Source organism: Amphiprion ocellaris, chromosome 9 (assembly GCF_022539595.1).
Source record: "Amphiprion ocellaris isolate individual 3 ecotype Okinawa chromosome 9, ASM2253959v1, whole genome shotgun sequence".
NCBI classification, from domain to species: Eukaryota; Metazoa; Chordata; class Actinopteri; family Pomacentridae; genus Amphiprion; species Amphiprion ocellaris.
The window spans coordinates 10,021,787-10,037,025 of record NC_072774.1 but is presented as its reverse complement, the minus strand read 5'-3'; the positions used below and the strand labels follow the sequence as shown (position 1 = coordinate 10,037,025).

The 15,239-nt window shown below is 41.1% G+C and overlaps 1 protein-coding gene across 1 annotated transcript; it reads left to right on the top strand.

The window, feature by feature from the left end:
* The first annotated feature begins 415 nt into the window (after positions 1–415).
* On the top strand, positions 416–6,048 carry oprd1b (opioid receptor, delta 1b). Its single transcript, XM_023265902.3, has 3 exons — positions 416–803; positions 2,303–2,658; positions 2,856–6,048. Exons 1-3 carry the CDS (start codon positions 553–555, stop codon positions 3,383–3,385), a joined length of 1,137 nt encoding a protein of 378 aa, XP_023121670.1. The 5' UTR covers positions 416–552; the 3' UTR covers positions 3,386–6,048.
* Positions 6,049–15,239: the final 9,191 nt, after the last annotated feature.

The following is a 15,239-nucleotide window of genomic DNA, read 5'->3' as shown; positions in this document are numbered from 1 at the left end:
ACAGGAGGAATGGCTCAATAAAGACGCGTCTAATTGGACTCTGAAGCCACAAGAAGGAGAACTGCTCATATTGGTTAAGACTGACCTTGTTTGATGGGCTGCTTGGCGGCAGCTGGAAGAAGACGCTGATATTTTGGGTAAAGGGAATCAAAAAACGCGAGTGATGGAGCATTATTTAATGTCAGATATAGCCTAATTAAAGCACTTTGAAAGATGGTATCCCCTCAGGCAGGAAGAGAGAGTCGGGAAGGGGAACAGTCCTCTCACATCTCGCTTTGTGCGCCAGAGCGCTTCGCCAAACGGAGGAGACACGCAGAACGAGAGAGAGAGAGGAAGGGAGAGGAGGAGGCAGAGAAAGAGAGAAAGAGAGAGAGAGAGAGAGAGAGAGAGAGAGAGAGAGAGAGAGAGAGAGAGAGAGAGAGAGAGAGAGAGAGAGAGAGGCATCTCCTGTGCGCCTCGTTACCAATTTACTGTCCAGTCTCCGTGCGCTCCTGTGCACCTGCTTTGGAAATCTTCTCCGCGCGCTAAAATCCCTCTCCTGAAATTGTTGAGATGGAGTTCCCCACTCTTCTTCCTCCACTCGACGACTTTGTGGAGCTCTATTCTGTGTCTGCAACTCCTTTCAACGCTACGTTCTCTGCTGAGGATCTGCTGCCTGCGCCTCCAAAAAGCAACGAGACCAGCAGGGTTGCAACCAGGGACACCACGAGTCTCATCATCGCCGTTTGCATCACGGCGCTTTACTCTCTTATCTGTGTGGTGGGACTGCTGGGGAACGTGCTTGTGATGTATGGGGTGGTCAGGTAAGAAACAGCTGATGCACCATGAACCATAAACCAATTAGAAACAGAAAAAAAAATAGAATGAAAAAAGACAAAAATGCACATTCTGCAACTTAGTTTGGTATTTCTGTATCACTTACTGTTGGGCAAATACCAAAAATCAGTGCGAAATTTCTATTTTTTACATAATCAGGAATTATTTTATGCAAACTCACTTATTGGAATATTGAATAAAACGAGAATATGTAAAGAAAAAGTCAATATTTTCAGTGCCGTATGACTTCATTGGTAATGGTCCTTTGTAACTGCCCACAATTTCACTGTGTCTGAGAGCCAATCTTCAACACAGCCGCCCACAGACACACACACACACACACACACACACACACACACACACACACACACACACACACACACACACACACACACACACACACACACACACACACACACACACACACACACACACACACACACACACACAAGAGAAGAGGGGAGGAGAGGGAGCACCTCCATCTATACTTTATCACTGAAATGACTTCACAGCAGCAGGAATTGGGAACTCAGTTGATTAATCTGCAAGTAGAAATGTTGTGCCCTCAAATGCAATGTGTCTTAATAATCCAGTGTGTTCATGGTTTTGATGACTTTTTTTTGTCATCTGCTGTGGAACTAATGCAGCCCAAAATGAGTGAGCAGTGATGTGATGACTGCAGCCTGAATCAATCAGCTCACCCGACTCTCCTGGAGTGATGTGTGAAATATTAGTTTCTTTGTTTTTTTTTCAGTTTCCAAACAAAGAGAATACAAAATGCATCACACTTCCTGCTAAAGCAATTACGTTGGGAGTGAGATCAGCACACGGTGTGTAATTTTATAAATCTCTTTCCATGGGGGAAAAGATAAAAGGAAAGGCATCCCTTTGTCTTCCTTTATCGTCACTGAGCTTGTTACTATGTGATGTCTGACAGCAAAAAGCATTCGGAAAACACAATTTAATTAAATGTGACCAGCTACTGTCATGTTGCGGAGTCATGTAGAGAAGTCCGTCTTCTAACAGCAGGATGTCGGTTCAGCTGGTGGTCAGACTTGAGTAAAAGAGCAAAATACTGTAAATCTGGAACCAAGGAGGAGTTTTTTTTTTTTTTGAAGGATTTTACAGCTGAAATCATCAAACAGGTGGTTTAATTGAGGCTCTGTCTTTTAGAGCACAGAAGCTGTCATGCATTTAGTGTACTGCAATAACAACCTTACTAAAAGCCTCTTTCATTAGGCTCAGTTCAACATTTTCTCAAGGGAGAATAGCTACAATGAATTTGATCACACTATAAAATGAATTCTAACTTTGAAACTCTTAATGGAAATTGCGAGTCGGCCATGTGAGACATTGTCTTTGCAACACAGCAGTAGGCAGACCTTGAAAAAGAAAATTCAATCTCTTCCAAATAACAGTCGTTCCCATCGACTGTGAGTCAGACTTAATATAAGTGCTCGCTGCTTTTCCTCTCGATTCCACCCAGATACACCAAGATGAAGACGGCCACCAACATTTACATCTTCAACCTGGCTCTGGCCGACGCTCTCGCCACCAGCACCCTCCCCTTCCAGAGCGCCAAGTACCTGATGAGCACATGGCCCTTTGGGGAGCTGCTGTGTAAAGTTGTCATCGCCATCGACTACTACAACATGTTCACCAGCATCTTCACGCTCACCATGATGAGCGTGGACCGCTACATCGCTGTGTGTCATCCAGTGAAGGCTCTGGATTTCCGCACTCCGACCAAAGCCAAACTCATCAATGTCTGTATCTGGATCCTCTCGTCTGCCGTTGGAGTTCCTGTGATGATCATGGCCGTTACCAAGGTGACAGATAAAGGTAAGAGAATTTTAATGTTGCTCAAGCACACTCTGAAGTACCATCATTGTGTAGAAAACCTCACTTCTTCACACTGGCCTTCTTTCACCTTCGGAGGGTTGATTTCAAGGAGTCAGAGAGAAAACATTTGAGCTGGATTATTAACTTAAATGAGTTTCTACACTTCTAATAAGCTTCTAATTGTTTTAACTGCTTAGGGAACACTGCCTGTGCACTCAGGTTTCCTGAACCGGAGTGGTACTGGGATACAGTGACAAAGATCTGTGTGTTCATCTTCGCCTTCGTGGTGCCCGTCCTGGTCATCACCATCTGCTACGGTCTGATGATCCTACGGCTGAAGAGTGTCCGTCTGCTCTCCGGCTCCAAAGAGAAGGACAGGAACCTGCGGCGGATCACCCGCATGGTTCTGGTGGTGGTGGCGGCTTTCATCATCTGCTGGACTCCCATCCACATCTTCATCATCATCAAGACCATGGTGGATATTGACCATAAGAACCTCATGGTAGTGGCCTGCTGGCACCTGTGCATCGCTCTGGGCTACACCAACAGCAGCCTGAACCCAGTGCTGTATGCCTTTTTGGATGAGAACTTCAAGAGGTGCTTCAGGGATTTCTGCCTGCCATATCGCTCCCGCTTGGAGCAGAGCAGCTTCTCCAGAGCTCGAAACACCACGAGGGAACCTGCGTCTGTTTGTGCTCCGGCGACGGGAGAGAGGCCGCCTGCCTGACTAGGCATGGATCAGCTGGGGAGGAGAACAGTCCAGGATGACCTCCGGACTGAGGTCACGCAGTGCTTCACCACAGGAGTCTGAGTCCACAGAGAATCAATGATTGATTGTGTTTTCGGTTTCATTTATTGAAACTTCTTTTGTCCCACCTGGTTTGCGTGCTCCTTTGGGATTGTCTTTCAAGATGAACACAAACATTCCCGTGTGTGCCTGTGCATGAGATAATGGACACAAACATACTTATATACATGCAAAATGCACCTCTGTCAGCAAACACTCACATAGAGGAGTCAAGAAAATATTAGAAAACTGATGTTTTTCACTGTTTTCTCTCTACTTGAACACAAGTTAACACGAAATAGGAAACGCTGAGGTGTTCACATCCATATTAGGTGAACAGCCCCAGACTCATAGTCCTATGTATAAACAGTCCGTTAATGATGAGATTGCCAAGCAAGACATTGCTGGTAAGCACACAGGCCTCGCCACCAAGGTGTCTTTTTATGGCCAAGCAGGGCCCAAGGTTTGATTGGCTGAGACGGTCACCTGACCAACAGAGCAAGTGTTTTCTTTGAGGAAGACCAGACGGACTCTGAAAATCCCCCGTGGCAGAAAAAGTGATGATAGCTGCTGCACAGAGCTGGCAGAGTAGCATCGGGGAAAACACTGGCGTCTGCAAACCTGTGGGCGCTGACTTTCATTGATTCGCAGCTTTATTTAGGTGTGTGCCAGCTTGTAAAAATACTCTGTGATCCCTAAAATTGTGGGACCACTTATCATATAAAGGGCTACGTCTCCTAAACTGTTGATCTGACACCCTTGAGATAAAGTTGATGTACAGTATTATGACATTTGAAGTTGCCAACAGCTGCCTATTTACATGTCCAGCAGATTAAAACATTTAACACCATTTATATTGCAGCCTAACAAATGTAATTCAGCTCTGTTTTGGTCTCCACCCCCTCCTCAAAGAAGCATCTGGCTTTTAAGGTGTTAAATGCTTCACTAGTTTCAACTGCTGTTGAGAGCAGTGATATTTCTTTGTGGGGTTTTCACTTTAACAAACTCCTTTCATTACACATAAATTGCTAATGTAGTAATATTTTATGGCAGCTTTAAAGTTTAATTAGATTATAGAGCCCAAATGATGTAAAATGTGTCTGACAGTCTGTATTATATATCTAAACTGCTAATAGTGCTGTCACACAGCTTCATTGAGGAGGTAATGAGAGTTTAATCATGCGAATGTTAAGTTGACGCTATAGTTTCATGGTCTCTGGATTTCATTTACAGGATGTATTCAGTTTGATGCTTGTTCTTGTGATGGTAAAAGGAGATGTCATTACAGATCAAGGCCACATAATTCACTATTGTAAAAGAGGAGGAACATTCTGTATGAAACAGAGTCATGTTTCAATCTGAATTTGTCTACTTTTATCGAATCAATACGTGAAAAAAAGCTATGAATGACACCTCACATAACATGAAAACACAGCCTTCGTAAGTAAGCAGTCACAACTGTTCAGCTGACTCAGTGTTTCCGCTCCTGTAGCAGTTTGGACTGCTGTGTTTTTGCAAACCAAGTGTTCACCTGACAGTGAGGTGAGGAGCTGAAGGGGAAAGTGAGCTTCTGTTTCACGTCATAGTGAGGTGACTGAATGACTTCGAACTTGCATGGAGAAACAAGCCCGGACGAGTGCATTAGCCAGCAGCATGAATCTTCACATACATATTAAAGCTAATGGACAATTTTCCATTCATGATTGCTGGACACTTAGAGGAGGAGATCAGGGCAGCAATTTAGTTTTTTCAAACAAATTGAGAGAACACTCAGATAGATGCCTGTCTTTTTGCCATAACAGCAATGCAGTTTTGTTTAAATAGGCATCTATGCTCTATCAAATGTAAAGAAAACATTGTTTCGTAAATGCATATTCGGTGAAAATGTGACTCCTTTTATTTCAATGTGCTGTCAAGCTGTTGTACCATTAAGCTTCATTTGTAACCAATAGGTAAAATCAAATGTTATATAGCTATTTATACTAAGTATTATACTTGTTAGGCAAACCATTCTAAGTCTCTGAAATGTTTCTGTCTCGTGTGAGGACCATCTCTAACTTTTTTATTTCCATCACTGTAAGAAGAGCATTTACAAAAGCCCAGTACGTTCAGCTGAATGAAAATACGTACCGTGATGCCTTATTCAGCTTTGTGTTTTGCTCGTTTTGCAAAAAGTGATTTATTTTGTACAGGAAAACAGTGCTTGATCTTTCAAAATGGTTTCACTGACACTGTATATACAGAACATAATTCTATAAATGTAATAACTGCTTTTGTTTTTTGAAAACATTGAGAGTGCCGTCTTATCGAAAAAGCTGCATTTAAGTTGTATCTTATGCTTTTATTTTGAAATATTTTTGTGGCTCATTTGCCGTTTTAAGTCAAGACTTTGTTTTCTGTGGTCAAACAACAAAGTATTGAATTGATCAGATATTGTACATGCTGTTAACATTTGAGTTTCATATGTAATTAGTTGGTAAGATCAAGTATTGATTACTGATCAGGTCGGTACTGACAGGAAGTAGGGGCTCCTGGTGGCCAGATGGTCATGGTCACAGGCATGAAAATGACACAATATGAAATAAATCAGAGATGATATTGTGGTTTCTGGCCCTTTTCTATACGTATTAACAAATTCTATGAGAAGACAAAGAATAATGAGTTGCCTTTGACGACTTAATGACTTCCACAACTTCTCTGTGGATATTATTTAAATAGAAGTAAGTGTCTATTAGGTACCAGCTGCAAAAATGCAGCTGGTTCTGTTTCCATCTTGTGAGTCTCTATGTGTGTGTGTGTGTCATTATGGCAAAGTGTGGGTATGTACGGGATCAGAACAGTGAGACAATATAGCTTGATATCAAAAATAAAATTCTGCATTAAATGAAATATATAGATAGATAGATAGATAGATAGATAGATAGATAGATAGATAGATAGATAGATAGATAGATAGATAGATAGATAGATAGATAGATAGATAGATAGATAGATAGATAGATAGATAGATAGATAGATAGATAGATAGATAGATAGATAGATAGATAGATAGATAGATAGATAGATAGATAGATAGATAGATAGATAGACAGATGGATAAATGAATGTATTTCTATTTAAACAAGCTGTATTGACATTAAAAAAACAAAAGTTACACTGAAAAAGAAAGCAGAGACAATAAAAAAAATACTTAATTTCATTTAATTTAAATTTTTTAGATTTTGTGCTTTCCAATCACAATGTGATTTATTCTGATTTATTCTTTGTCTGCATTTTTACAGTCATTTATTTATTTTTTGTGCTGTCACTGTTTTTTTAGTGTTACTGGTTTCAACTTTGTGCAACTGTTCTGGCCGTAAGAGGAGGAAACACGTAATTTGCATATAATTTGCATACTGATGACCTTCCAGACCCACCAGTTGGATTCTGACACAAGTGACATTTGCTCTGTTTCACAATCTATAGCAACACGCACCACTGTGCCACACTATTTTCCATGTCTGCCTGTCTATCTCTGCAGAGATTTAATTTTGTCAGCACGATAGCGTCACATTCGTGCAAGATGATGAGTCTGGTGTGACCCCTTTGTACAGAGTAGCTACTTGTGTAATCATCTAAAAATGTAGTATCACAAAGATCAAATCAAATCAACCTTTGTTGTCATTTATCTGTACATACAACTGTAGTACATGCAAAATGAGAGGGCATTTCACGAGGAATCCAATAACAGAAGAAAAAAAAGGCCATAATTAAAGAAACACACACATCCTGATACGTGTTACAGTTAAAATGAAATTGGAACTGTCTCTGTTTAAAGTGTCCATAGTAGCAGCTTGTGGCTAAAATGTCAGTTAAAGTAATAGCGGGCGACCCATGAACAGGGGCTGTAGTTCCCGATGCAGCCTGGGTTCAATTCCCGCTCACAGCCCTTTACTGCATGTCTTCCCCCATTCTTCTCCCCACTTTCTTCACTGACCTAAAAAAATAATTGCAAAGACAAAAAAAACTGCAGATAAAACTAAGGTGCTGTAGTGTGCAAATTCCAGATCAAACATTCAGCCTCCTAACAGCTTGTGGGAGGAAGCTGTTGATCAGTCTGGTGATTCTGCCATTGATGCTCTGGATCCATTTGCCTGATGGCAGCAGTTCGAAGAGGGTGTGAGGGGTCCATGACAATGGTCAGTCCCTGCTCCTGCAGCAACTAAGAGTTCTTGAACAGAGATGAGGGATACTGTGATGACCCTCTCAGCTCCCCTAGCTATCTTCTGCAGGGGTTTTTGTCTGATATACTGCAGCTGGAGTATCATGTTAAGATACAGTCTGTCAGAACACTTTCAAGCACACCTCTGTAGAAGGTCCTGAGGATGCTGGTGGGGAGAGAGGCTTGTTTCAGCTTCCTCAGGAAGTGCAGTCTCTGCTGGGCCCATTTCTCGATCCCTGAGGGGTTCTTGACAGAATAAATCACCTGTGACAGTGATGTGTCTTCATTGTTTTTTGGACAATAATGGTGCTCCGTGGTACAGATGAATTAGCTACACCAGGCTTTGCCAATGCTGACATAGTCTCTTATAGCCAGACCTACTGGAACTTACCTCATCATCATTCTGCTCTAAGAAGAAAAAAAAAATGCAGTCACTTATTTGTATTTCCTTAAACTAATGACAGTTGCCTTTGGCGGTGCTGAGCCCAGGATGGCGTGATGGTGCTCCTGCAAAATAGTAACAAGTGAACTGTTTTGGTGAAACAGTTGCTCACATGGAGAAGAGTGCTGTCATTAAATGGGCAAATTCAACCAAAGAACATTTACTTTATGCAAAATTTGTCATTTGCAGCATGTAGACCGCTGCTCAGAGTAGTAGAAGGGGAGAAAGTCAGGTGAAATGCATCCTGGGAATGGCAGGCTTTCACTCAAAGTGTACATCTGTTGGGTCAGACCAGCACAGACAATACTAGTAAGATCAATTCATTTGTTTACAGTAAAGCCAATATAGTATACTACTTTAATTCTACTAAAGATTATCTTGTGACGGGATCACACCAGCTGCAACAATCATCAACATAGTGGTGTTTAAACTCATGAAAACTGAGTTTTGTTTCCATTGCTGGTTGTTTAAATTGTGGCATTGACCAATCCCTTTGCTCGTGTTTTACAGGATGCCGGCTCATACTCCTTTGCCATTGGGCTGAGTGCATTTTGTACCAGTTTCCTTTTTTCTCTTTCAAAATAAGAGTTCATGTCATCCATTGATGCCTGAGAACGGCCCTGTCCCTCAGAAGCCTGCAAAACTGCCAACATAGCATCTGATGCAGCCAGTTCCGTCTTCAACTCAAGTTGTTCCTTTTTCCTTTTGATTTGCTGCTCCTGTTCCTCCAGTGCGTGTCGTTCCTTTAAAGCAGCCATTCAGGCCAAAAGTGCAGCTCTTGCCGCAGCTACTTTTATTTTTACAGAGGAAGCAGTACTTGACCTGTTACTTGTGTAACTTTTGTTTGAATATTTACCCACGTTAGAGACACAGTCATTGGGTTCAATATTATCATGTTCACCACCAACACCAGTATTATTTCCAGTTTCAGACACATCTTTTTCATTAGATTTTACCCACTCTCCAACACTGTAAACAAATTCATCGTTAAACATCATTTTAGCCTTCATCCATGTTTCACGTCTTTCTTTTTCTTCTGGTGGTAACAACCCCATTAAAGAATCATGCATACACTTTATTTCACCACATAGTTCAGAAAACTCATTCAGAGATTTTCGTACCGCATCAGTTTTACCACTTTGCATTAAATCTTTTATCGTTTTTCTTAAAGCGGTTGCTTTGTTTAGCTTAGTTTTTCTACCACATCGCAGTCGGTCTATCTTGTCCGCAAGTCCTTTAACAGTCAGTTTAACCACCTGTTTGCCAGTCAGTGTATCACTACAGCCGGCCTCAGTATCCAGCTTACCGGCTACAGCTGACACACTGACGTCACCCAACGCGCAATCATCCATTTAAGTCCGACAGTTCACTTAATACACAGTCAAAATGTTTTTCCACTTCACCAACTAATGCATTGGGATTACACCATAACGTGTGCACGCTATTTTTAGATGGCCATCATTATAAATGGTAGCGCTACACATACCTATTTCAGAAGACTGATCATTCAAAGCCGCTACCGTGAAGCTCCTCCGCGTCCTCACCGGCGTCTCTCCTCTTCTCCCGCAGCTGGGTCCAGGAACGCAGGTAAACAGGTGATGCTCCGCTCAGGTGTCTCCTCCAAGCCTCCGCCACCGCCATGCCTCCCTTGTCCTCCCGTCCTCACCAGCAAAACGCGACAACAAAGTCCTAGCAGCCGTTGTTGAACTTTTCATATCAGTTTTTGACTTGTGTTAAAGGGGCTAAGCCAATACTTTAAGCCACTGAGAGCCTCCAACCGGGAACCATAAAAACGGAATTGACGCGCTTAATAACCGAACTAACGAATGAAAGTCCAACTCGTTTTAACTTGCCTTGAACATTGTGTCTTTATTGGTTTCCCAGAAAACTCCAAAGTGCACAAATTCCCATTCATAAGTTGACGTTCGGCGTACAGCATTCCGCGTTAGGCGTTTAGCGGTCAAAAACTGATTTGTCCCCTTCCGGCTGGAAACCCTACCTAGCCACAAAGGTTCCTACCTTATAGAGGTAAAATAGACAATCAATTAATTAAAAGTGAAACCCACTGACACCAATGTAATTTACAGAGGATATTTCAAATCTGCTCCTACACTGAGAATTCCTTACTACGTTTTGGCACGATTACATGAGTATTAATTGTTCAACCCATCTTCAAACTCTACATTTCAATCCTAACTACACACCTGTAAAATTACAGCACTGCATCCTGTGTGGTTACAATGCTGTCATGTTTCAAAAATCTATCCATAGACAGACAAACAGAAAGACATAACTGCCTTTGTGGTAGTTCAAGCTACAGTAGGTGTGTCCAAGATGAGGTTTTGCCATGAGGACTCAAACACACAGAAAGACTCTCAAGATAAAATTAATACCGGCTACACTATCACAGCTGTTAATCATTCAGATCGGCCACTTAAATCACTAATGACTTTTTGTACACTCATCTTGGAGAATAAAAGAATCCAATTAACCACTGGGCTGTCTTTTAAACATAATTTAGATCCCCACTGAGGACAGGCAGCGTGGCTCACATTGGAATGTCAACAGAGGAGAAACAAATCCTGAGTGAGAGACATTATTACAAATGCAGTTAACACTTAAATGAAACACACTCACTGTAAATGCCAGTGAGGCCCATAGAAGATGTGTTAAAGATGATGAATGTTGGCTTTTGTAAAAAAAATTCTGACCAATGGATTATATATTCATATGGTCTTTTTTTTGACATCTTGCACACTGTAAAATCTATCTCCGCTCTGAATGACTGATGATCTTCCAGAGAATAGAAACCTTGATCAGATGGCATCAATCTTTCTCATTCTCTTTCAGATGCTTGTAAATGCTGAAATATATCACTCAGATGACTGCACTGTGAGATTTTCATTCCAGATTTGTCAGTGGCTCCTATGTAAGACATCATAACGCTCCCACCAGGACTTCAGACAGAGAGCGACAATTGCGATGGGGAAAATGACAGGATCAGGGCTTGCTGAAGATTTCCTCTGTGCCACAGAGCAGAGCATGCACTATACCATGTTCCCTATGAAATATACATGGCTCTGCCTATATGTTCACTGTGTAAAAGACAAAGCAACAGAATGAATAATTCAGTCAAACACTATGAGCTGGCTCCTGACATGGTTACACTGTATGTTGGCCTTTTTTAGAATATGAATACCAAAGTGATCTACTCTGCCGAGCAATCAGATCTACAGTAGAGCCATGTATGAAAACTGCAACTGTGATATCCCCCCCCCCCCCCCCCCCCCCCCCCCGCAGAAACAGCTTTGTTCTGGGTTTTGAGAGCTTGGATCAGATAATTTGCTATGCAACATGTACAGTCACACTTAGAGATACCACAGACCAGCTGCAGAGTGACGCATAGATAATTAAATGCTTTTGTCTTTTGACCCTAACTAATGGTTTCTCATACACTTAAATGAACAGTGGCAAATGAGAACACAGAGAATCTCAGTGAAGCATTAATAGCAGCTCTCTGTGCTGCCAGATCAAAAGCTCAGCGCAAACAGTAGTTTTAAAGCAAGATTTTCTTCACTGTTTGACTGAGATTGATTTTCTAGGTTGAATACTGCTATCTATTCTGCAAACCTTTGGCCTTTGCTCATGTAGCTGATTATCCTCACGGCTAGGTTACAGTATACAGCAGAGGTGGTGACGTAGTGAAGTGAGATTAACTAAATGAAAAATGCAAGCCATGTAGAAGGAACTCTACTGAGATTTTTTTTTTCACTGCTTGTACAACACTAGAGGATATCAATGTTGAACAAATTTCATTCTTTATAGATGCTTTTCAGTTGCTCTTTTCTGGAAGAGCTGTATTATTCTTCCCTTCTTAAAATACCCCAACGATGTTTCTTTTGGATTCAATTCAGGCGGCGTATTTGGCCAGGTCAGATTTCTCCTTTTTGTTCTTTAGAAAACTTGTGTGATATTGGCAGTGTGCTTTGGATGGTAGTCATGCTGGGATATTTCTCCTCAGCCAAGTTTCTACAGACTGGAAGTCATCTTGTCAGACAATGTTTTGGCACATCCACAGGCATTCATGATGCATCTATAAATGTCATCTCTTCAACATTTTTTGCACTCATGCAGCTCCATATCATCACACTCCCACCTCCGTGCTTCACTGTCAGGACAATGCATTCACTGTGGTAGTTCTGGTCTATAGGACCCCATCTAAGCTGAACAAGTTTATCTTCTCATCTAATGAAAAAAATGAGCCCCCAATATTTATCAGGCTTCTTGTCATGTGGTTGCAGTTTTATGCTGAAAAACAAACAATGGCGTTTTTCTTGGACGCTGTTCTTAGAAGCTGCTATTATGCAATGCCATTCTCGCTGAAACTCTGATATCTGTTGATAACCTCTGTGCCAAGTCTTAAGGAGCTCCCCATCCATTTTTCAGAGCTACATTGTGCAGGTAGTGCACTATCTATGGCACCATTTTAGGAGGATGACCACCATTGCTTCCATTAGCAGTCCTAAGTGCTATAGGTTTCGTTCTGTAACTCCTGATTACTGCTGCAACTGTGCTTTGGTGAGTTTGTAGTTTCTCACCAATCTCCCTGTATCCTTTTCCATTTTTTTGAAGTCTTACAATGTGATTTTTCAGGTCCTGTGGTGATTGTTTCCAATGTGGAGCCATGATAAAGACATGCAGATCGACACACCGCATAATCCCAAAAACTGAGAAAGTTCTGGTATGTATTGCTCATTTTTTTTATGAGTACATTCATGTAATCGGGCAAAGAGGAAATCACAAGTGTACTCAGTTTTGTTTGTTTTGTTTCTAACATGTATGTCTGTAATCACAGGTGTGTTCCCCTTTGCATCAAATTCCTACTTTGAGGCCTGTGTTTTAAATATAGTCTTTCTAAACTTTTGGTTTCTGATATTCATATGAGTAAACACTACTTGCCAAGTGCAAATTAATCCAGTTACTGAGATTTAATGCAATTTTGAATAGTTTGAGATTTTTGTGATATTGCAGTAGTGTGTACTCACTCCTGTTTTAAACTGTAACCTAGCTGTGTAGATAATAAACTAGACAATCAAAGGCAAAGTTTTGCTGTCCTCCTCTTTTTGAGTAAAGTATAGCTTGAATTGGTTATCCAACAACAAAAGGGTTAGGGTGAAGTAGGGAAACGTCTTGGTCCTCAGATCGCTGCAAAGACATATTTGTTGTTTGGCCTGGTGAAAGACAATTATATCTGGCAGCTTGGATAAAACCACAACTTGAGCTCCATTACACCATAATGCTGCAGCCATATAAATATTTCATAAAAGACACCTCAGTACAGCTCACAGTAGACGCCTACATAATGTAAATCAGGCTTTCCACATGATACCTCGTCCTGGCTGAAAGTGCACAACCTGTCAGCACTGAGTCACTGCCATAGAACCCAAAACTAAACACGCACCCAACACAAGAACAGTGATTATGCAGAAATTCTTTTCACGGACTTGACGATTTGGTTCACTGCTTTGTGTGACACACGCTTGGAATACGACAGATCATCAGGCCATCAGATAGTCCTCTGAAATGTTTACAAAATGCCAGAAGTGCAAAGAGCTATGAAGCCGTTTTCCTTGATGCTTTTTTCCCGCTAATGAAGAGCTGAGACACAGATTGAAACTGAGTGCCATCTGCCAGCAGTTATAATGGACTGAAAAATGCTCAGGGAGAGATGGAGTGGAGGGAAGGCTGAATCTTATATTTCACTTTGGTACAAAGCAAGGCCTTCCCCAGGGTTATAAATATGTCCTCTAGATTTATGGAAAAAAAACTGCAATGTCCTCCCCACAACAGGTCAAAATTAGATAATAATGTTACATTTGTGCAGCTTTTAAAATCATGTAACACACTTTAAATCGTATTGTTTCTTATCAAGCTTTTCATGCTTACTACAAATGCACACAGCAAATGTGAACTCTGCTGATTTTACTAAATGTATAAAATCTTTTGTGGGTTAATATTCAATGCATCGCCTCATGTGATTCAATCAGCATCTGCCGGAAGTGACAACTACAAGTTGGCAAATAAAAAAACTGAGGGTGTAGTGTCCCCTCACTTTATCTCTGTTTGAAACTAGGGGCTTGACCTGCAATGTTTAGGTGGGTGGTACATGTCAAACATCCACGACTGTCAGAACTCAAGGTTTCCCAGCAGAACACTGCATAATAACAAGATGATCGTTGTTATTCACTTCACCTGTCAGTGATCATAATGTTGTGGCTCATCGGTGTACACCATCTCCTTAGATGTGGTGACCTGTGAAGGTCACTTAGCTACTGTTTCAAATTTCCTCAGTGATATCAACTCGATAGCACAACATTTTCTTTAACTGTTAGTCCCCCAAACTGTATCAATCTCACTGAGAGCAGCCTTGGTCTCCTGTCTGCTAATGTGAAGCCTGTTGGCAGAAATTTGGAAGAAATATTTCCATTCTAACCTTTGCACTACAGCAAAATACATGAATAAACAGATTAAAATCTCCAGAATCAAAGCAATGATGTGACACTCTGACCAACAAAAGTCATTTATGCATTTATTTTCTCTAATCTCGAATACCATAACCACCTCCAATCTTGCATAAACCAAAAGCCACTTTCTCGCTGCCAAATGGTAGCAGCTAACATCATCACATCATCGCAGTCTTGGCTTCTCTTGATCGACTCTCTGTTCGATTTAGAATTGATTTTGAGATATATTTTTAAAGCTTGTCACGGTCTGGCCCTAATGTTGCCGAAACATTGACCCCATATGAACCTGCTCTGAGCATTAGATACTCAGATGGGGATCTTCTGACTCCTCCAAAGTTAGGACTAAAATCTGAAGGTGAATTATGCTCTGGAATGACATGTGGAATCAGGAAATGAGACTTGCAGAGTCAGTGACTTCTTTTAAGTCATTTCTTAAAGCCTATCTTTACAGACTTGCTTTTATGTGATGTTGTCTTTTGTTGCTTTTTAAGGCTTTCTTTATTAATAATGACATACTGCATTTCATATTTTTGCAACTTTTGTCTTCTCAATGTTTCCCTAAACAATATCACACAACCCTTGAGATTTGAGGCAAGCAAATTTAATTCGTTGACAGGATCAATCATT